This window comes from Sceloporus occidentalis, unplaced genomic scaffold (genome assembly GCF_023333645.1).
Source record: "Sceloporus occidentalis isolate IW3139 unplaced genomic scaffold, rSceOcc1.0.p SCAF_3, whole genome shotgun sequence".
NCBI lineage: Eukaryota > Metazoa > Chordata > Lepidosauria > Squamata > Phrynosomatidae > Sceloporus > Sceloporus occidentalis.
In genome coordinates this window covers 195,789,264-195,813,113 of record NW_028316983.1, presented here as the reverse complement: position 1 = coordinate 195,813,113, position 23,850 = coordinate 195,789,264, and the positions used below count along the sequence as shown (strand labels likewise).

Here is a 23,850-nt window from a genome sequence, read left to right as displayed (position 1 = left end):
TTTCTGTCACTTCAGTATCCCTGGAATTTCCTCTTTTATAAGAGCTGGAAAATTTCAACTGTAGAATATTCTTGATATATCTTTGGAGCATTTCCATTCCAATTCAAAAGCTTGATTCAAATTTTTTTTTTAAAAGAAAAGTTAGACATGACGCGTCATTTTGAAAGAGATAAATTGCAAACAGTCTTGTTTATTCTCTGTACATTTTGGGGTGGAGTGAGTGGGAACCTACATAAAAACCAAATTCTACTCCCTTCACACTTCTTTATCGACAATGTTTAGATTTTGAAAGAATCTCCTCTTCTGCATCTAAATAATGAGTAAAAGTAAATTGAAATTACTATTATTACTGTACTTCAAATGCATTAATTATATGAATGCTGGGCTGCCTGAAATATAAAACCAGGATATCACCTATCCAGAGTAAAATAGTATGCAAAACTGATATACATTATTCAATTTACAATCCATCAGGTCAGGTGCCTAAATACCCTAAAGCAGTGGTCGGCAATCTGCGGCCCGCGGGCTGGATGCGGCCCGGCAAGGCCTTGGGACTGGCCCCAGCCTGGTCCTGCCGCCGATTGCCGCTGGAGCCTTTGGCCTCTCGCATGAGGGTGTGGGGCCTTTGGCCTATCAGGAGGAGGTGGGCAAGGGGGGCAATTGTCTATAGAAGCCTCAGAAACATGCATTTATATTAACATTTTTTAAAAAATAGGCAAATTTATTTGCGTGTCCTCCATTTTTTTTTTTAAAAAGTGTCCTCCATTTGAAAGTTTTGTCCTCCATTTGTCCCGGTTTATTTATTTATTTAATTTTTTAAAAAATTATTTAATTATTTACTTTTTGGCTTCGGCCCCCCAGTTGTCTGAGGGACAGCAACCCGGCCCCCGGCTCAAAAAGGTTGCCTACCCCTGCCCTAAAGGGCACCAGATCCCATCTGACCCTGGAAGCTAAGCAAGGCCAGCCCTGGCTATTACTTGGATGGGAGATTGCCAATGAATACCAGGTGCTGTAGTCTATATTTCAGAGGAAGAAAATGGCAAAACCACTTCTGAGTATTCCTTGCCTAAGAAAACCCCATCCTGGAATTGAGTAAAATTCCTAATCATTCTGCATCCTCAGGAAAACAACTTGAGATATCTGCTAGAGGTGCAAGAAGAGAAAGATGGCCATGAATGCAGATCCTTCTGGCAACTGTAGCAGTATATGTGGATATGGCTTCCTTGCAGTTAAGAAATAAAGGGCTTGCTGAAACTCTAGTTGAACTTTTACTCCTTTGTATTAAGTGACTGATATTACCATATTGTGTATTTCAATAGCATCTGGATTTTATAGACAAATGCTATGACATTTGACCATGCCACAATTCTTTAGTACACTGGATACAGACCAGTACACAACCAACATTAAGAGGAAAAAAACCAAGTAAATCTGCTTCTATAAGCCACTATTTCCAATGTAAAATGTATTGTGTGCATCTTGCCATATCACCCCTGCAGTTTCCAGTGGTAAAACAGCAAAACAGCTACAAAGTCAAGCTAAAGAATTTAAAATCCACACTAAAATTATGTGTGAAATGCTTCAGAGATAACATTTACTTTTTAAAAAATACAATTATTAATTATAATTTCCACCACTGCTATTTCATTACATTTCTCAGAAGATTTAGATCCTGAATCTAACCTGTATTAAAACCACATCTTCCCAGTCTCAACATTTCTGCAGACTGTCAAATAATTAATACTGTTAATATGGAAGAGCATGAGAAGATAATTTTACTAAGACAGCTGGCTCATTGTTGAAACCAAGCAAATCCAAATGTTAGTCCCAACTAGAATACACCCATTGGTTTAATGGAACTTATGTAAGCATTCAACTATAAAATTCCAATTGAATCAATGGGTCCATTCTTGCTGAGACTAATGAAATGGATTTAGGGCATGGTAACTCATCTGATCCTGGAAGCTAAGCAGGATCATTTATGAAATGCAAAGATATATCCATGTTAGTCTGTAGAATCAGTATGTAGGGAGATCTTGTAGCACCTTTGAGACAAACTGAAAGAAAGTAGTTGGCAGCATGAACTTTCGTAGACTTCAGAATCTGAGGAAGTAGCCTGAAGTCTATGAAAGCCCATGCTACCAACTTCTTTCTTTCAGTTAGTCTCAAAGGTGCTACAAGATCTACCTAAATACAGGGCCAGTTATGGTTAGTACTTGGATGAGAGATCACCCACAAATACCCGGGTTGTTGTTGTTGTTATTGTGTGCCTTCAAGTAGTTTCTAACTTATGCTGACCCGTAGGTGAACCTATCATGGGGTTTTCTTGGCATGATTTGTTCAGAGGAGCTTTGTCATTGCCTTCTCTTGAGGTCACCCAGTGGGTTTAATGGCCGAGCTACAATCGAACCATGGTCTCAAGGGTCATAGTCCAACACTCAAACCACAACACCATGCCAGGTACTGTCAGCTATATTTTAGAAGACAGAATTGGCAAAACTACTTCTGAGTATTCCTTGCCTAGGAAAACCTTATGAAATTCATGGGGTTGCCATAAGTCGACAGGCCACTAAAAAGCACACACACACACACAAAATCAAGGCTGTTTTTCTTCTTCATCTTCTTTGGGATAGTTAAGAATCTCTAACTCTAAGATCTTTGAAGAAGTAATCTGCTACAGACTGTACTACTACATCTTTCTTCCATCAGTGCTCTTGTAGTCAGTGATTCTGAATTTTGTTGAATTTTATTGTGGGGTAGCTAAGCATCTTTCCCTTATCAGAGCTCAACCCTTTCTGCTTTTGCAAAACCTTCAAAGGAAGAATGTAAAGAGGACTTACTCTCTTTTTGATGATAGGGATTTATCTGTTTATTTTTTCCTCCTCATTGTCTGCTTGAATATCTATAACTTTTAAAATGTGTACATTCTGTCAAAGGGCTCTGTAGGAACAATCCCCTGTTGGCCATGTTTTGACTGATCTTGAGAGCTTGCCTTTGCAATTTGATAAATAGAAGAACTAAAGCTATGCAACTTCCAGAGGGGTAGCAGAATTTTTCTGATTTGTGTTTGTTTCATGTTTTCCCCCTCCCTCAAACATGCTCACATAAAAAGCTGGAAAACACAACACAGTACAGTTCATTTCCTATGAGACAGCTAAAGAGATTACCTTAACATACAATGTTAAAATATCTTGTTCACCACCAGCAAGACCATCATAGTCACAATGAAGCAGTTTCACATTGAAACTACATTCCATTATATGTCACCCATTTCAATTACGCCGTTTTAATGATTCAGTTATTTGCATCCTAAAAACACAGCCCACTTCCAGGGCAGCTACATTTAAGCTGGGGTGGGCAGCTAGGCAGCTGTGTTAGTCTCGCCACTGCAATTCTTGGTGAGAGGGAATAATATTTTCCTGCCCTTAAACACAGTCTAGTGACTGTGAGTGGCATTTTTGACATGTTTCCACCCAAGACCATTTTTAACAACAGGAAGTGATAGGAAAGTTACTTCATTTTCACCTCTTGCTTTTAAAAAAGGCCACTCCTTGGTCTAAAAAGGCCCAACAGTGCCAAAACTTGGTGAAAATGCCTCCCAGAACACTTAGATGTCATTCAGGGGAAAACTGATCCCTGGAGCGCCCTGGGGTTCACAAATGCTGTTGTGGGAACTGTACTTGTCCTGTAGGCCACACTTTGCCCAGTCTGCATTAAGCTGAGCAACCAAAAAATAAAATCTGGTTCTCCTACAGTAAAGACTGAAAAACGATGATTGGCTAGCTATTTTTTGTACTTACCAAGGAGGATGAATATGTACAACATCATTCAGAGCTGCCTTGAGATGAGCTGCTGTTTCTTTTGCAAAGAGAACTCTAAGCTTAGGCTGAATGTCAGCAATTTCTTTTGCAGAAGAGGTATCAGAAGTGGTTTGTGCCAAATGATGGCAGAGTGCGATGCAGAGAGTACATTCTTCATGCATTTCTAAGATCTTTACAATCAGTACACCAGATTTATTACCTGGAAATCAAACAATGAAACAGGTAAGCAAATATTTCACGGGGAGTGTCTCTTCCTCTTTCTATCTCACACACATAAAATACAGAGTGCATTATTTATTTCTATGCCTTTTCTGTATGTAGGTAAAAGAAATTACTATAATAAGCTTGCTTACACATGGAGGGAAATTTAAATCAATCCACTTTCTTGCAATGTGCCAGTAAATGTGTCAGTAAAGAAATCTATTATTCCTCATCAAATACCTTTACATTTTATACATTAAATAACATTTTAGTGTTGAACCCTATTAAATTGCTACCTAAAGTAAAGTGAAATTTTATTTGGATCGGTATTAGCCATTGCTCAGCCATAGTGTGTGATTTCTCAGAAGAAGGTCTCTAGTTAAACTGCTATTATTTCCAGTTAAATGGTCAGGTGGCAGAAAAGACCATTGGTACAAAACCTGAAATCAAAATAGGGAATACTGAGATGCATGAACTAAGCCTGAAATGGTTTAAACAGAGCTTTGGAAATATATTTTTTAAAAACTACAAACCCCATCCAAAATTCTTCAGCAAGGTCACTGGCCTTGTTGGCTGAGAGATTCTGGAACTTCTAGCCCTTCCCTCCCTATCCTCCAAAGCTCCTGCTATAAGGCAGTTTCCTATGTTTCAGTTTGGGGGGCAGGGGCAAACACTGCTAAGCATGGAAAGAATACCTGGGAAGGCCTTTATAACCTTTCTTCAGGGGTACAGAAGGTAGCAAAAGGTTTTGAGGATGGAAAGTTTTCCTTAGTAATCACTTGACACAAGAAAAGGAACTGCCCCAAACACAAATATTCAAATGAATGAAGACTTGCCTAAACAAAGAGAATACAGCCCTAAACGAAGACGCCTAGGAAGAGCCCAACATGCTATTATGTGTTTTGTTTATCTCATTGAAAATGTAAGTCCTTTCTTCTTAAATTATTTAAAAGTGATAGCAAAATTAATTTTGCAGTGTGAATGACAACATCAATGAGTTTTAGAACAACTTCATTATGCAAACAAGAAACAATAACTTTGATAATCAGCAAATGTATGACCATGTTCATAGCTAGGAAACCATGTAACTGTGGGGAAGAGGAATTGAACTATTTAAGTGTAAAAGATGCTTAGATACAGTGTACCAGGCTTTCTTAGTAGCTAGTAAGTTTAGTCAAGAGGGGGTTTAAAGCACCACTTCAAAAGAGTTCTGTTCCTGTAATACTTAAGCACTCTGCTTGCAGCTGCTCTATCAATTAAGTTCTACATGACGGTCATATGGCAAGGCTTTATTATTTCTATTCTCTTTTTGCTGTCATGTGCTTTCCAAATACTTACTTACATGAAGATTTGTATTACTTTATGAAAATTGGGGGGAGCTTGAGAGAAGGCGGCTGTTGTAAAAGACTACAGATGCTTAGAAAATCAGAAATTCACCACAAGAACTAAATATTTGCCTTGATGTTATCTCATTATTTTAACTATTACTTTGTTGTAGTTTTTCCACAAAATTTAGTACCTTAAATTAAATTGCAAACTTTTAAGATAAAAGGACCTAACAATGTTCCAAAGAAAGATGGAATATATCCCACTGTATCTGTCTAAACCACGCATGTGTGCATGCGCATACACACTCACATACATATATATACAAAAATGCATTTTTTCAACAAATTCTTGAGTTCCTTCCTTAGATTTAAGACCCTCTGAATCACACCTTGAATTAATGTCTAGTGTTGAGCAACTATTATTTTATAACTGTTAAACATATACCCAGTAATGCACCTTCAAAACCTCTTTTGTCACCTGAGTGTATTTTTAAGAGTATCACTCAGACTGAGTTCAATTTTCTCTCTCATGTATGTGAGTTCCCATAACTTAGGTCTACTTTTCAGGCCATCTCCATTCAGTAATCTAGTCTCATGGTCAGTTTGATGGACAGCTATGAACATATATATTCTAGTGAAGAAACCTAGGGAAAAAAGGATAAGAAAAGGAGAAGCAGTCATGTAGCGAAGCCACAACTGCAGAGTCAAGAGCATGACTCCATTAGAATAATATGAGCAAAGTACATGGGGAGGGGTCATGGTTCAGTGGCAGAATCCATGCTTTGGATGCAGAAGTTCCCATATTCAATGCCTTGGGAAGGGGGGGAGGCTTCTTAGTACCTGAGGTTCTGGAGAATCGTTGCCAGTCGAGAGGAGAATCATAGAACTGAAAGGGGCTTAATGGGTCACTGAGTCCAACTCCTTGCTCAATGCAGGATCTCCGCATAGCACCCCAAGCAGGCAGCTGTCCAGTGTCTTTCTGAAGGCAGAGAAGGAGACCCCACCACTTCTCTAGGCAATTGCTTTCATTGCCAAACTGCTCTCACATCATACTTTTCTTCCAGAATTCCATGCTTTTCAAAATTGTCATAAGCCACTATTTCTTTACCTTCCCTCCTCATCACATTATTCACATTTCAGCACTAGATAATTTATGCACCATCACAGGAAGTAAGCATCTCTTTGCCTGTATGCAGGAGGACACACTACCACCAAACCATTTCAGCAATAAAATGGCAGACTTCTAGATTCTTTCCTATGACAAGGTGTCATTGTTATCCTCTACTAACAAATGGACAGGGCAACAAGATTTGATCTACACTGTCACCCTGGTACCAGGGACGTAGCCAAGGGGGGGGGGGTTCTTGAGGTCTGGACCCCCCCCCTTCCATTAGAAAAATGAATGGTGTGTGTTGCTGCGCTGCCGTGCCCAAGACCCATTATAATGGTGGCACTTAGTCTGGACCCCCTCCCCCTTCCTAAAATCCTGGCTACGTCCCTGCTGGTACTCTATGTACCCATGGACAAGGGATCTGGCAAGCAAATGACTAAGTGAATCTATTAAAAGCAGAAAGTGCTTTTCTTGACTGCAGATTAGAAAGCTGATCTAAAAGAGGATACGGCTCAAGCAAATGCTGAATCTCACTAGTTAAATTTGTAGTGCTGCAGTTCAGATCTAAGCTATTACTCTGTCCAGTGGCAAATGATTGCCACATTGTAAATCTCTCACCCATACCGCTGTATTTAACAGGGAGTTAGCTTTGGCCAATATTGGCTTTGTGACACTGCCATAAGAATGAGTTTGGATTCTGTTAGTTTTCTCTAGAACGGAAATAGACTGCTGGAGCTAAGGTACTGTAGGTCCCCATGCTTCAGGAGATAGGATTCTGAAGAGCAACTGAGGATCTGAACTGCTCTGCCTCTTGAGTGCTCGGTTCCTCAACCTATGAGGGGACAGTCTGATGACATGGTAACGACAGCTTCTTGGCCTCTAGTCTTGGCAGGCACACAAGAGGGTCAATTTTTCTTGCCCTCTGAAGAAGAGTTTGTACTGAGATCATATTGGGCCATGGCAGGGCTGCTTCTCAAACTAAAGGAAGTCTATTATGTTTGGCTATGCCATCGTTTTTTACTCAGTTCTGTGTAAATCAGTTCTCGCTTTCTCCCAGTACATGAAAGCAAATAAAATCAAAAAAATATTTCTTTTTTTAAAAAAGAAGTAACAGAAGCTTTTTCTATAAGGAACTTGAGTTCTGAATAATCATAGCTATGCAGGACATGCTAGTATGCATATATGCCTGTCTGTAGACCTGAGTACGTCAAACATATAGACTATGTTTTAATCTTCTAGACCCATAAATTTTTACCTAAGAGGGAGGAAATGAGTCTTCTTGTTTAATTGTTAAAGATGTTAATAGTCTAAAAATTATCTAACAATTATAAAGAATTGTCCACAACCATTAAAACATCATTTATCTTACGGCAATTTGATTTTCAACACTCTTGACTTAATGCATAACTTCTTAATGGAGGGATGGGCAAAGTGAGGGCCTCTAGACATTGTACTGCAGTTCCCAAAATCCCTTACCTCTTCCTCATGCTAGCTAAGACTGATGGGAATTACAAACCAACACCATCTGGAGAGCTACACTTTGCCCACTCATTCCTTCATGCATAATGTGAAATACCATAGGTTTACACATGCCAACTGCCATTAAAATATGCAGAATATTATGCAAAATTCTGTATGTTGCATATTAAATTCCTAATTCTAAAATTTAGAGTTAAAACAAAAATTTCAAGGTGGCAACTAAATGCCTCTAGCCCACTGTACTCCCAATCTTAAAAACAAGATTTAAAATAGCATAAAACCAAAAAGTCTTAGATAGACACAACACCATGCATAAAGGTTAAGGAGTACTACTGGATTAGACCAAAGGCCTCTGTCTAGTCCAGCATTTTTCCCACAGCGGTTAGCCAAATGCCAGTGGTAAGCTTACAAATAGGACATAAGGGCAACAGCACATTCCTGCACATCGTTCCCCTGGTATTCAGAATACTGCCCGTGACACTGGAGACAACGTATTATCATCCTAATTGCAAGCAATACTCTTAGGCAACTACATGTTGTGATAGTGAATTTATTAGTGTTAGCTATGTGCCATCCAAAGTAGGGCTTCCATATATCTGCCCTGCATCTCCCACCTGTCCACTTCATTAGATGACCCTGAATTCTGAATTTATAACATGTTGTCTACTTCCCTCTATACCATGTATAATTTTATACAACTCTTTCATCCTCCCAGTTTATTTGCCTTTTACCTCTAAGTTTAAACCTTCAAAGGATCTTGCTGCAGTCCTGACCGTCTAGTTACAGTATTTCAAAGCAGCTGTCCTGAGTGGATGGGACACACTATCCTGATGAATAAACCACAACCAGCTATTCCATCTAAGATAGCCTGAAAAATTGCAGAGGATGCCTTGAGTTTAATCACTCTCTGGGAGGCTTCTAGAGGATGGCTTTCTTAAATGGTTAGCCATTACAGCTCAGATGGCTTCTTCATCTTTAAGATTTCCCTTTCCAAGGGAATTTAAATGAGGCCTCAAAATTATATCTATTTGGTGTTTTTGTATTCTGTTCTCTATGAAATTCTTTTAAAAGAATTTAAAAGTCTGTTAGCCTTTCTTTTGTTATCCCATTGCTCTTTGCCCTCTCCCTACCATTTCCCTTTTATACATAGAAGTGTCCTCTCTGGCATGCTATACTTCTTCTTGAAAAGTTTTCTTAAGGCACTTCCATTTTATTTGTACACAAGAAAAGTGTGTGTGTGTGTGTGGGGGGGATCTGTACCAAATGACAATTAATGTTTATTTTTATAGAGCTGCTTTGTAAATTTCACAATAACATTCAGTTATATCAGGGGTAGGCAACCTGCGGCCCACGGGCCGGATGCGGCCCGGCAAAGCCTTGGGACCGGCCCCAGCCCGGTCCTGCCGCCGATTGCCGCCGGGGCCTTTGCCGTCTTGCGCGAGGGGCATGGTGGGGCAATTGTCTATAGAAGCCTCAGAAACATGCATTTATCTTAACATTTTTTAAAAAAATCAGCAAATTTTTTCGCGTGACCTCCATTTTTTATTTAAAAAGTGCCCTCCATTTGAAAATTTTGTCCTACATTTGTCTCGGTTTATTTATTTATTTAAGTTTTAAAAAAATATTTAATTATTTATTTTTTGGCTTCGGCCCCCCAGTTGTCTGAGGGACAGCAACCTGGCCCCCGACTCAAAAGGGTTGCCTACCCCTGAGTTATATTATCTTTCTAATCTTTCTTTCTGTTCCTATTTTCTCTCACACAAAAAAATATATACTCCACACACATACACACAAATAATGTATGTTAGGCACAGAGAGCCTTGTAACAGATGAAGAGAAAGCTGAGGAGGTTGCCTAAGCACTATAACTGAGGTTGCCTAAGCACTATAACTGGGGAATGACTGTGGGGAAAAGATGAAAATTTAAATAACTGTGCAGCCATGCACAACGTTATTATTTAATCAATTTATTTCCCATTGTTCTCGTGACATGGGATCCAAGGTGGTTCACAATATAAATTAAAACAAAATACATGAATTAAAGCCTAATAATAAAAAGTTAAAAAACAATGAAACTACCATATTAAAACATTAATGCAGCCCTTCACATCCACACATTTGGCTTTTGTAGATTTGATTATTCACACATTATTTGCTGCCTCTCTGGGCCTGCCCTACTTAATCTTTAACCGGTATTGATAAGTCTCACCACCCATTTCCAGTCTCTCTGCAAGGCTCACAAAACAGAGAGACTAGGAAGGTGAGGTGAGGCTTGTAAGTCCCTATTAAAATGGTTTAGACCTCTCACATGTGCGTACACTGCTTATGAAGCAAGTTAAGGGAGGAAAAGGTGCCAAGCCTAGATCAGCAGATCTCCCCTCCCCCAGCAGTAAGGGCTCCTTGGAAAACCATCCAGAGGGATCCCCTGACATTGGGGTGCTGGGGGGGGGGGGAAGCCATGAACAAAGGAATGGAATATCAAAAGGTAACTCAGGAAACCATGAAGAAGGGCTGTAGGGCCATATCAAGCAGCTTCATCTTCTTCCATCCTCCTTCCCTGTCACAGGGAATTCCACAGCAGGAAGCAGCCACCAAGCAGGCTCTCCTCCATGTACACACCAACCATACTTGTGAAGATGGTGGGACCAAGAGAAAGTGCTCTCCTGAGGATCCTAGAACTTGGGCAAGCTTATACAGGGAAATAAATTCTTTCTGACAATCTGGACCTAAGCAGCATAGAGCTTTATAGATCATTACCAGCACTCTGAATTGTGCTTGAAAAAGAACCAGTAGCTAGTAAAGCTGTTTCAACAAAGAAGGTAAATGTTGCCTGTAACCAGCCTTGGGCAGCACTCTGGTCACAGCATCTTGAACTTTCTGATGAATTTCCAAAGGCAGACCCATGTAGAATTGGTTACAGTATTCCAAATGGTACATAATCTCCAGGAATTGATGCAAATACAGCACTAGTTTTAACTATGCAAATACACTCCTAGCCACCAGTGAAACCTGAGTGTACATGCTCAAGGCTGAGTCCAGAAGTACACACAAGCTATGAACCTGAGGTTTCAGGGAGAGAATAGGTTCATCCAGCACAGGATGAATCCCTAGTCCCTTATTTGCCTTTCAACTGAGCAGATGTCTGGATTAAATTTCAGTTTGTTCATCTTTAGCTACTACATTACTGACATCAAGACCCTGTTTAGCACTGAGACAGTTTTCTTGGAACTAGATGGAAAGGAAAGCAAGAGCTAGATGATATCAAACCCAAAAATTCTGGATGAACCTTCCAGCAGTTTTATGTATATGGTGAACAGCAAAGTAGACAGAATAAAGCTCTGAGTGGCACCAATGGCCAAGGTGTTAAACAGGAATCCCCCCAAATCATCTCCTGAGTTTGATCTGCCAAGAAGGACCACAATCAATGTAAAACAGTGTACCACAGTGTACAATGTACCTCCAAGAAGTACCAGAATCAATGTAAAATAGTGTACCCATCCCAGAGAGGCAAGCCAGAAGGATACTAGGCTTGATTATATTAAAAGCTGCTGAGAAGTTAGCAGAACCAAAAGGAACACACTTCTCCTGACCAGTTCCTGGAATAGGTAATTCACCATGACAATCAAAGCTACTGCTGCCCCATAACAAGGTCTGAAGCCAGATTAAAATGGTCTGGATAATCTGTTTCACCCTAGAGCAGGGAGGCTACCATGCACTCCAGATTCTTGGTCAAAACAGGGATACTGGTGACGTGCAAGTAATTTTCTAATATGGTAGGGTTCAGGGAGATTATTTTAGAGTAGCAGTCCACAGCCCTTTCAGGCAAGAGAGAAAACTGTCTTGTTGCATCTGAGCCTCTTCCTACAGAGTGGCTTCAACATGGATGTTGAAGTCACACAGCACAACAGGCCAGGAGTCTCCAGCACTACTGTCAAAACAAGCTCCACTAGCTCAGAAAGGAAGATTTGTAGCAGCAGGGTGACTGATACATCCAACAGAAACCTTATGTAGTCCTGGGCACTCGCCTTTAAGTATATATAAATCAAGCCCAGCAGACTGTGGGACAGAGCACCTGGTGAGGGAGATGGAATACCAGTAGACAACTGCAACCTTTGCCTCATTGCTCCACAGACCTCGTCTGCTGCTGTGCAAAGAAAGCAGGACAGAGCTGGGAGAAGTTACCCCCATACACACACCTAACTTTCTTCTTTGCAGGTTTTCAAAGGTCTAGTAAAGTTTCTGCAAGGGAGCCTTTCTATGGTGAACACTTAGGATGGGTTCTTTCCAAAAGCATAATCCTGTTAAGTCTGCAAAGCTCATTATCAATTACGTAATATCATTCTACTATTGTTCTTGTTTTCTGTTGAAGAAGGTTCCACATACTTGAACACAGGTGTACCCAACTAAGCCAGGAGGCATTTGGCAAGGAAGGCTTCTGAATATAAAACCAGTGACTCAAGCCAAAGTGAAGAAAGGGGAGTGTACACACACTGTACAAACTCATGTAAGTGCTACTGTAGGCTTAATCATAAAACCTTACATTTGAGGTTGTTTTTTTAAAAAAACTTTTAACTATGTAGTACTTTCCATTTCTCACACAACATAGGCAACTGTGGAAAATACACAATGGAGATAAAATACAATCCAGTGCCTGGAATTGTATGAATGTATATATTCAACCAGTTTTTAATTAAGTAACTATTCCTTCCTGGTTTTCGGTTTCCTAAGAATCCATGATTAAAAATAAATATAGCTGTTTCATTTCTCTACATTATTTTCCCAAAAATTAATAATAATTAGGTGACAGGAGGACACAATGAAAAAGTTGATTACTGCCATTCCTTCATGGTCAAAATCTCTCACTCATTTAGAATTCAGAACTACTAAGTACAGTGTCAGGTACATAAAAGTCCAACCACTTAAGGTACTGGAGAAGAAAAAAACCTTCCCTAAAAGACTGGTCACACTGAAGAATGTTAGTTCAGTGTGGGTATCACTGCATCCCCATGTTGCACATGGCCATGGAAAATACTAACTTCAGGACTGAAAACAGAAAGGCAATGCTTGCACATTCAGGGATATTGGCTATTCTTTCCTTGAAAACATTCATTTTTCAATAAGGAACAAACTATACGTTTTATGAAAAACATATAACAAAGCCCCACATTTACATTCCTGGTAGAGAGAGGCAGATAAATAGTGAATAGGGGAAGGTAATGTTAAATTTTAATTCTTCTACCATGGGTTGTCTTCATGCATGCCCTGCTACCCAGCCCCTTTGTCCCTCTAGGAGTATTCAGATGTATATTTACAATACTATTTATTATGATGATATATATATATATATATCCAAACCCATAGTGAGAAAGAAGGAAGGGCAATTTTGAACTGTAAAACAGCCAGCAACGAAAAAGTTCAGCACGCCTGTCTCCAAATATGCTTTTTATTATTAGGAAAAAAGAGGGGTCCAGTATACACATACACATTTAACATGTAGTCTGTCCTCCAGAGACTGTGTTAGCTCCCACTACAGTGATTTACTGAGTGAAACTCAGTATTCAGCAACATTTTAAACTCACACTTTAGAAAGGCTTCTTTATAATGAGTCTCTATAGTTGGAGAGTAGGGAGAATGGGAAGAGAACACAACTAGCCAGGAGGATGCCATAGTCAATTCTTTAATCTCAAACAGACACAAATAAAAATGGACACATTAATGGATAAAGAGGAGGGGGGCAGTATTTTCCCAGCAACAAGAAACTGCAGTTTTAAGTATCACAAAAGTGTTATTCTTCTACTAGTGAAACACTATCTTCTAGTGGTGGGGAAGATGTTTGGATTTCTGGGAGTGAAATGCATGAGTTGGTAAAATGGGGTATGCATCTCCTATGTAAGGTAAGCATTATTGTACTTCACATTCTTCTGGAATTACATTTCACGTATTGACATTTGGGAGTGGAGGGACACTAAAATGGGTTCATACCGTGAGATTTTTTTTCCTGCCCAAAGCCACTAAAATTCTCATCTAAGTCTCCTTCACACACCCACATCCAGTCACCACTATTGAGATATCCAATTTTGTCAGTCATCATAATGTGATTTTATCTATACTCTGTAATTATTCCACACCTGCATGCAGCTTGCCACTGCTCATTTATTTGTTTTAGTCCTATATCCTAAAGGCTCAGCATGGTTAGCAGCACTTAAAAACAATTTTTTAAGCCACTAAAAGTATACAGTACATTTCAGAAGTACTAATAACTTGTCTAAATAACATCTTCAGCGTGCTTGTTTCCTCTACCAGGTGATGCTTCTATTTATGCCTAATGCTATAATCCATTTATGCCCATCATCAAAAAGGTATTACAGGATTCAAGCTTTGAAAAATTAAATAAGGATGGGAATTGTGCATCCCTCCAGATACTGCTGAACTGCAACTTCCAGTGTTCCTTATGTCTATGTTGGCTAGGGCTGCTGGGAGTTGTAGTCCAACAATATCTGGAGGGACACATTATTTCCATTCTTGACCTAAGGCCATGATTGGCAGTTGTAATACCCAAATGTGAAATAAATAATTAGCAAAGTTTGTTAAAAGTGACTTATCATTGCTATCCATAATCATCAACTGAAGGTCCAGATACTTGTGGCAATATTTAGAGGGCAACAAGTCTAAATTACCTTGAAGTCTGAACTCACCTAATAACCAGTTGGTCTCCTTTCTCTATAAACAAGTCCTGCTACCATTAGTTATTTAAGGGCGTAATTAGGCGCTGCACCTAGAGCTCTGTGATGGGATCTGCAGCCATTTTTCTAATACAGCTGCAATGACCCAATTATGGTAGAAAGTATGACACTGAGGGAATGGGTGCACCCCTGTTACTGTTATTCATTCTAGATTTCCCCCTTCCCCACAAAATCCTATATAACGCCAAACTGGGGATTTACAGTCTCTTTTTCTTTTAAAATCAAATTGTGGTCTATGAGATCCTACACAACAACTTCTAAGAGGATTTAATCAGACTCCAAAAGTTAAGTTGGTCCAATCCGATCTCATTGATCTCTGAGATCATCTATCTCTCTGCATGTTTGCCTTCAGCTATAGCAGAAAACTAAGAAATGTCCAGACAACAAATACAATCCTGCAAGTCATCACATTGTTAAAGCATTGTAATAACAAAGCAAACAGAACACAATGGTTTGAAGACAACAGATTTTTATAAATTTGATAAAATGTGCTTTAAAGCATGACATCAGGACACTTTTTATACCACACTACTCTTAACAGTAACTGTAGATAAATGAAATTGGCAATAATAAAGGTAACACAGTTTTTTTTAAACACAGAAAACTAATGTTACACCCATCACTCACCAAAATTAGATGAGTGCACAAACAATGAAACAGAAATTCAAACATTTAGAAAATGTTTATACTACAAAGGCAATGATGGCTGAAGAATCATGTCAATGTATACTCATATTTGTTTTTTAAGTATCAGCTTTTTCAACTGTCAGATTGCCTTTAAAAATCATGGCCTTACAAGTATTTTCTTAGATTCAATTATGGGCAATTGTATTGCAAAGCCACCAGTTTTGGTCACATGATCTGCTGATGCACTCACAGAGTCATAGGGCCAAAGCAGACTGGCGGCTTGGAGCGACCTCAGAGTGGTTTCTGATCACATCAGGGGCGTGTGTCATCTGCCGCACCCTTTGGCCTGTCTGTTTCAGGCCATAGAATTTAAGTCCAACCCCCTATTCAAAGCAGGATGTGCAGCTAAAGCATACCCAGCAAGTAGCTGCCGAGGCTCTTTTTGAAGACATTCAGAGAAGGAGGCTTGAATATAAGTGAAACTCCACGAAAAAGGAGAGCCAACTGTATTTCAGTTTCACTTCATGGTATTTAACATGCCTCCAGTATTTGAGAGTTATAAGAATGTGTAAGTAAATAAAACCTATCATTAATTAGTTATGGTCCTCACACCAGTTGTATATTATTAGGTATCCTGAATATATAAAAGGTTGTCTACACTTCGTACCAGATTGATTGGCTACTTTTACATACCAGCAACAGGCTAGAATTCTGTAGAATGCAAAAGGAAACACCTAAACAAATGACAGACTTTTCATTCACTGCTGATTTATTGTAACATATGAAACCAACAATCTGGCATGCATCTTCCTCAACAAGCTAGAAAATAATTGGTTATTTCTCTGACATTTGGGGAAAGAAAGAAGATTGTTAGGCTCAGACACCTAGAATCATTTAGCTATTCCTAAGTAAATGAATAGCATGCAGCTCCACTCTACCCCATCCATAGTAAATTGTCGTTCTGTGCACTGTCTTAGATAATGTCCTTATTTTTGATTCAGTACTGTAGTATTAAACTAATTTTAGCACTGCCACCCTAATAATTTGAAAGCATGATTGTTCTGGATAAGTTTTTGGTTGGAAGGGAGAACGCTGAAAATATGGGAAAGGTGTCTGTATTATGACTGCAGTCATTGCACTCTATTAGTATTGCAACTCATATAAAATCAAGAACATGAATAATAACAAAAAGTACATGTGTACAATTACCTTTAAGTCTGAACTCACCTAATATCCACAGAGCTCGGCATCATATCTTTTAGAAGCATAAAAGATGCCCTGACTGCATCTTCATTGTATAAGCATCAGTATTTATTTAAACTAATACAAAAAAAAAAAAAAACCCACTTCATCAAAATAGGCTCCACAGTGTTGAAAAGCTGCAGTACTACATTTCTCACCTGAAAGTGTTTGACCATCAGAAATACACTGATGCCTCCAAAAGCTAATAGCAGTCCTCTCTCGATTCTGCAGTGTATTCAGTCTCTCTGCTAGCCCTCCCCTAAAGAAAACAAAATATTGACTCAGACAAATCTTTTGTAGTTTGTCCAAAATACAATCATATAATATACACTTTTTGATATAACATATGCTTGCTAAACTCCTCAGAGCTAGAGAGACTTTATAAAATCATACACTGCATAGATGTGTTCAGAATGTAAGTATATTCTACCTATATTTAATATAAGCAGTTGTCTCATACAGTTTTCCAGTTCCTACAATAAAAAGCACAGTATTTTGAAAGGGGTATGAGAGCACTCCTGGGGTCAGAGTAACTTTCCAACTCAAGGGTGTAATTTCAGCTACAATTTTCAGTTGAATGTACTTTGACCACTGACCTACAGCATATTACTGGAAGATGTGTGACCACTGGCAAGGATCATGTCCCAAAATGCTCCTTACACATACTTGACCTCATGATTCATTTCAGAAGCTGGGTCAAGTGTGCACTTGGTCTGAAAATTGTCCTCAGTTCAGTATTTGCAAAAGGAATAACATGCAAAGTAAATATACTTAAGGTAATAATGAAGGAACTTACAATTCAGATCCCAAACTGGCCATGTTACAAACAGATTATTTTACCCGAAGCTGCTTTTAAACTAGTGAAATTCTTGAGTAAACCATTGAAATATGCAGCTCTTCTCTTTAATAGGAACTAGTTTGAGAACCCTCTATGAGCAGAGATGGGGCAGGATGGGAAGATAACATGGTCTTCACTCCTAAAGCCCAGTCTATTGAGGAGTCTTTCCAGTGTACCAACCTATAAGCTTTCAAAAGCACAGATAAACTGAATTTAATGTTAGTGATAGCATACTGTATTGTGTAATGACACCCAAAACAAGGCCTTCCTCTTTGAACCACAAATGTTTTTGAGAAGGTGTTTGGGGATGGAAAAGTTGAGAGGGGGCATATGAGGCCTATGTTGCTCAACCCTGGTCAATAACAAAAGGTCCTAAACATTCAGGATGTTTTTTTCATCTGTGTGCACTTTAAAGACTTGTAAATGTAGCCTGCTTTAAAATGTGGACTTGTTTTGTGCACACCTACATTCTGAGTTATTACACTGAAACAGAACACATACACAATATGAATGCTTTAACTTTGAAAGGCTGATATAATTCCAACAACTGTGCTTTCAAAAAACAGCTCAAGTCAAAAGAATTGGGAAGCCAATCAAAATAAATGATTTATTTGTCCCTCAATACTATTGTAAAGCCTAAGGAGTCCAGAACTTTTTTTTAAAAAAAATTACATACAGCCTCTTAACCAATTGTTCACCAGCATTATGAGCATTATGAAAATTTGCAGGCACTACATAAATTATTCTGTCTCTGCTGCTTAACTTCTTTACTTCTGTTTATGGTGGCAGGTTACATTCAAACTTTGTTGCTGTTGTTATGCACCTTCAAGTCAACTCTGACATATGGTAACCCTATCTTTTTTTCTTGGCAAGATTTGTATAGAGGAATTTTGCTTCCATTTGACAGGGTGTTTAAGGAACTGCCTTCCTTTTAGGCTGAGAGTGACTTTGCCCAAGCTCACTCCACAGTATTACACAAACTAATAAAATGCTCATCCCATAGATTTGCATGGATCTGAACCCTGTTCTCCTGGAGTCCAACATTCAAGCCAGTATACTATACTGACTCCCCATCTTTTTCACTTAAAATTAATTGTAGCAAAACAGCTTATTGGCCAAGAGTGTAAGAACAAAGACTCAAGGGTCTAGTCTAGCACAGTCCCAAGAGTGTCATTCTGGGTCTCTTATCACTTTTCATCTTAGCCTCAGGAGGTTTTATCAGGTAGGGGAATCTCAATGACTGATTCTCCACCATCCTTTCAACACCAGGAGAACCTTTCTAAGCACAAATATAGATCTAACCAAATTTATCTGAAGCTTAAATGTTTACTAAATTGAACATTTGAGTTTATTTGCTGCTGCTGTTGTTGCATGCTTCCAAGTCATCAGAGGGGTTTCTTGGCAAATTTCTTCAGAAGGGGTTTGCCACTGCCATCCCCAGAGGCTGAGAGAGCATGACTTACTTAATGTCACAAGGTAGGTTTTTATGCCTGAGCACAGATTTGAACCCTGGTCACCAGAGTTGTAGTCCAACGCTCAAATCATTACACCATGGTGGCACTCAGCTTGAATTTAGATAAGTTGTAAAACTTAAGGTTTTTCTATACAGTGCACCCTTGCCTTTCAGGACACCACCACCCCCGCGTAAGGCAAATTCCGCATATGATGAAGCCCTATTCATTTGAATGGGGCATGCCCCTGCGGCACATGCCCCATTCTCCATGTTAGGGCTCATTGTCCGCGTAACCTCAAATTCACATATGGTGAGCCCGCGTACGGTGTGCGCTGTATAAATTATTATTTTTATCTATGTTTTATCTTGATGCATTTTTTATCTAAATCTGTACGCCACTTTGATCAAAGTTGGAAAAGCGGGATAAAAAAAACTATTATTATTATTATTATTATTATTATTATTATTATTATTATTAATCTATTGTCCCACATGCTAAAGCACTCCTCCCTCCTTCTCTCTTGCATACTCCACTGTGCCCTATTACAATTTTTCAGATAAAGGTACTTGGGGGTATACTGACATAAATGGGATTCTAACCACAGTTGGGGCAACTGTAGTCAGAAACTATGATGGGGTTTGCAAACGCTGGCTTGAGGATGAACATGCAAGCACTTAAAGAAAAATAATATGAGTGTACAGGCTGCAACCAATCAGCTAACTATGGTATAACAGCTAACAAAGGGCCACAACAGCATACTGTATTGAGCATAGTAATATTAATCACATTATGAAGAAGACAGTATAATGTGTTTCTTTCTTTCGGTTGGTCTTTTGCATTTCTTTAGTCTCTTCAATCTTTCATGAACACAGGAAGCTGCCTTATACTGAGCCAGATCAACTGTTCCCATTAAACTCAGCATTGTCTGCAATGACTGGCAGCAAATCTTTTGTATGGCAAGCAGGAGCCCCCATTGGAGGTGATTTAGGTATTGAGATGTGGACCAATAGAAGTCAATGAGATGTGAGATAAATATTATGCAAAGGCAGAGTTACTGAATGGAATAGTAACTAAGGCGGGTTACAAACCGCCATAAATTATTGCTAATTAGCTTACTTGCTGTTCACCGCTATGATCTTTGGAATAGCGGTATATAAATAAAACAAATTATTATTATTATTATTATTATTATTATTATTATTAAGTACGTAGTCAGTACGTACTAGGGTTAGGAAGGGGCGGTGCTTCCGCACCCCCCTAACCCTAGTACGGACTGAGTCCGTACAAAATGGCGGCGGCCGTTCCACACGGCCGCTGCCATATTGACATAGCGGATGCTGTGCGTCCGCATGTTGCACGGCGCTTATGACGTCGCGAGTGCGCCATTGGCGCCTCGCAGCGTCATAACCGCGCCGCAGGAAAAAGCTCCATTTTGGAGCTTCTTTTTTGCTCCGTGCGGGAGCCGCACGGTTTGGCTGCTGCGGCTCCCTCGCGGAGTAAACAGCGGCGGCGGTCTGTAACACACCTAAGAGACCTAATATTTGCAAAGGAATCCATGAAGACTAAGGGGTCAAGCCTCTGGCTGCTCCTGCCCCAATCACTTCTCGTTCAGTGCAGGACACAATGACCAGATGCTACAGTTCTGCCGCAGAACCCAATGGACCGCCAGCAAGGAGGGTTTTTTTGTGTTCCTTTTGCCAGAGGCCCCAGACCACCTTAGGCAGCCATGGCACATCTTCAGTCTGACCTGGGGGCATGTGTCATCTGTACACCACACCCCTGGATCAGCCCAAAGCCGGAACTTTTGGCCTGTGTGTTTTGGGCCTAAAACGGAATTATGAGGATGAAAAAAATCCACCTTTCTTTAACGTTGTAGAGTGTAGGTCAGAATACAAAGTTGATATTGTCACAAATTGAAGTGCAAGTTCTTTTTAAGATGTGCTATAATCCAGCTGTATTGGCTTTTTAAATCATAAACTCATAGCAACACCCTATCTCTGCACTGTTCAAATATTAAAGAATGGATGTGATTTCTCACACATATTATCTCTATATGGATAAGCAACACTCAAGTGGCCCTGACACACTCTTGGGCAAAAGAAGTGTAGATGTACACAAAGTATTCTCATTCTCAACTTCCACTTTCATAAAACCTAGCAAACATAGATATGGATTTTACTTCAATATGCTATGTTATTTAGAATATTATGGTTTTTGAAGAGAGGATTCTGTACTTTCCTGGGTTAAAAAAAAACCTGTAATTCAATCAAAATTCATTTGACATTTAATGCTCTTTCCTTCAACTATTTATTTTACTTTCAAAGCTTTGGCTTATAGCACAGGATGATAACATTGTTTTATCATAAGGTATTTCAGTACATTCTATATTTTCTGCTACACAGTGAGTTTTTTTCCTAACTTCCCACTTACCTGATGACATATATAAAGCAGCTCCACCCTTTTCCACCCATTTCCATACAACAGTGTGAATGGAGCTCAGGATTAAGATAATTTGCAACCTTGTGCCATCACACAACATTGTAAAATATGCTGATAGTCAGAGGAGGGGTTTTAGGCAATACATGTTCTGTTCATCTTTCAGAAACCAAGGCTTATTAAAAAGTTCAGTCAAACATGATCAAGACCTCAAAAACATTTATGTAAGGATGGAGAAAGTCTGGACACAGCCTCTCAGCATCCAGTTAAAATGTGGCTTTCCATGTCCAGGGTCATGCTCCAAGAAAAATAAAAGTCATTTTCAAAGAGAAGCCACTTTGGCAGTCACAGGGGGTCACCATCTACACATACACACTCCAGTCTTCAGAGATATACTCTTATTTCCTTGTTTTTAATGCTGTCAAGATGAATCTGACCCCCTGTATCTATTCTATCTATTGGCAGAGGATTAAATAAATCAAAGGATGGGTATTTTATGAGTCCACGAACTGTAATGGTTTGAGTATTGGACTACAACTTTAGAGACCAGGATTTGAATCCCCATTCAGCCATGGAAACCCACTGGGCAACCTTGAGCAAGTCATACTCTCTCAGTCTCAGAGGAAAGCAAAGGCAAACCCCCTCTGAACAAATCTTGCCAAGGAAACCCAGTGATAGCTTTGCTTTAGGGTTACCATACATCAAAAATGTCTTGAAGGCACACAACACAACATGGGTATTTTAGCTGGTGTTCAAAAAGGAAGAAAATAACAGACAATTTCCTTGACGTTACAAGGAAAAACAGGAATTATGGGTGAACAGCAACTCGTATTTATGCAAACTTCAATGGTAAAGTTGAAGAATTTTGTCTTCACTATGGAGTGATCTATTTCTTTGACTTCTCTCATGTGAGAGCGTGCTTGTATGGCATTGCTTCTAGTTTAATAGGCCCCTTTTTTGCACTGACTATAGTCTTTGAAGTACTGCCTTCAAACCAATAATTATCTACTGAAAACCAGAGGTAATGCAGTTGTGCAAGAGGACAGGCTATTTGAACAAGTACTTCAGAGAGCGATTTTGAGATGGCAGCCATTGTTGTGAATCATCATAAGATGATGATAATTGAGTGAATGCTAACAGAGATATTGTTCTATCAGCATCTACTAGAAAATGCCTAAGAAGTTAATTGAGTTGCCATATGAATATCCACAAATGGTCAACTCTATTAGCTTAAGGATGAGCTGCCCTTGGCCCAAAGCTCCTGATTAGAATCTGCCCCACCGGAGACTCCAGGATTCCCATTCCCAAAATCTCATCCCTTATGCAGGAAGATAATAAGAAGATACTCCCACATCCTACCCACTCTCCAAAACAGAATTTGTCTGGAACTTTCAAGGCTAGCTGAGAGCATTTTGCTTCTCCTGCTCTATCCCCACATAGGGAAGGCATTTAAAAAGCAAAGTTGGGAGCTCTGCCCCACCTGAGTTCTAATCAGGGCATTGCTGGTGTTTCCAAGACCAGCAGAGAGCAGTTAGTTCCTCCTGTCCCTCCACAAATGGGGCAGGAGGAATGAAGATGGGTTCCCAGACAGAGCACAAAGAAGAAACGCTCAGATGGGGAGAGCTGTGGGAATAACATTGTTCCTCATCCTTGAATTAATCCTCAAAACCAATTTTGCCAATTTAGAAAGAGCAAGCATTACTGAGATGTTACATTTAAAAGACTTGTTACATGCCTTAGTAATTTCCTTTTTTTGGCAGAATCTTCTGGGGTTTTTAAACTCTTAATTATCTTCTTCTTAGGTGTCTGCAGAAGGGTCTGAGCAGATTTTAACCAGTTACTTGCTGACCTTCCTATATCTGTTTCAGTCTCTGCTCCAAACCTGAACTGGTTCTTCTGAAGAAAATCTAAATTAACAGCTTCAGATTCGACTTGGCATTCTTCGAGATTTTCACTATCTGATGAGTATTCTGAAATTTCTATAGATCTTGCCTGCCAAAAAAGAATATACAAATTTAAATTCACATTTAAAGAAGGAACAGATGCCATAATAACAGCCAATAACTGTATGACAGTGTCAGTAATTTTTCCAATACATCTAGAAAATGAGAGAAAGTAATGGAATTCATTAGCGGGGAGGGGGGGGGGAGACGGGACTTTTCCATCTCTAAAATTGCTCAGGATAGCTTATACAATTTAAATCTAAAGAAATGTTAAGGAAAAATGAACAATGGGTAATACAATATAAGTAAGACATTTGAAAATAAGTAAAAACAACAAGAGAGTCATTAATCAAGGGGAAATATATGCAACAACCGCAGTTCTTTTTTGAGACCCAGTGTGGGATAGTGCTTTGAGCACTGGATTGCAACTCTGGAGATCAGGGTTCATTTCCCCACTCAGCCATGGAAACTCACTGGGTAAACCTGAGTGAGTCACATACTCTCAGTCACAGGAAAACTCCTTAATAGGTTCACCTTAGGATTGCCATAAATCGGAAAGGACTTGAAGGAACATAACAACAACTGGGGGGGGGGGGGGAGACTATAAAACAAGCAAACAAACGAACAA

The 23,850-nt window shown here is 39.4% G+C and overlaps 1 protein-coding gene across 5 annotated transcripts in view; it reads right to left on the bottom strand.

The window, feature by feature from the left end:
• SPIDR (scaffold protein involved in DNA repair) overlaps positions 1–23,850 on the bottom strand; it is a 211,047-nt gene that overhangs the window by 116,972 nt on the left and 70,225 nt on the right. For 3 of the 5 annotated variants that reach the window (XM_089517269.1, XM_089517271.1, XM_089517270.1), the window contains exons 6-8: positions 23,015–23,271; positions 16,710–16,810; positions 3,801–4,020 (exon numbers count right to left, since the gene is read on the bottom strand). In XM_089517269.1, coding sequence (XP_089373395.1) covers positions 3,801–4,020; positions 16,710–16,810; positions 23,015–23,271 — 578 coding nt within the window. The remainder of the gene's footprint in view (positions 1–3,800; positions 4,021–16,709; positions 16,811–23,014; positions 23,272–23,850) is intronic. The other 2 variants (XM_089517272.1, XM_089517273.1) reach the window with 2 other exon arrangements.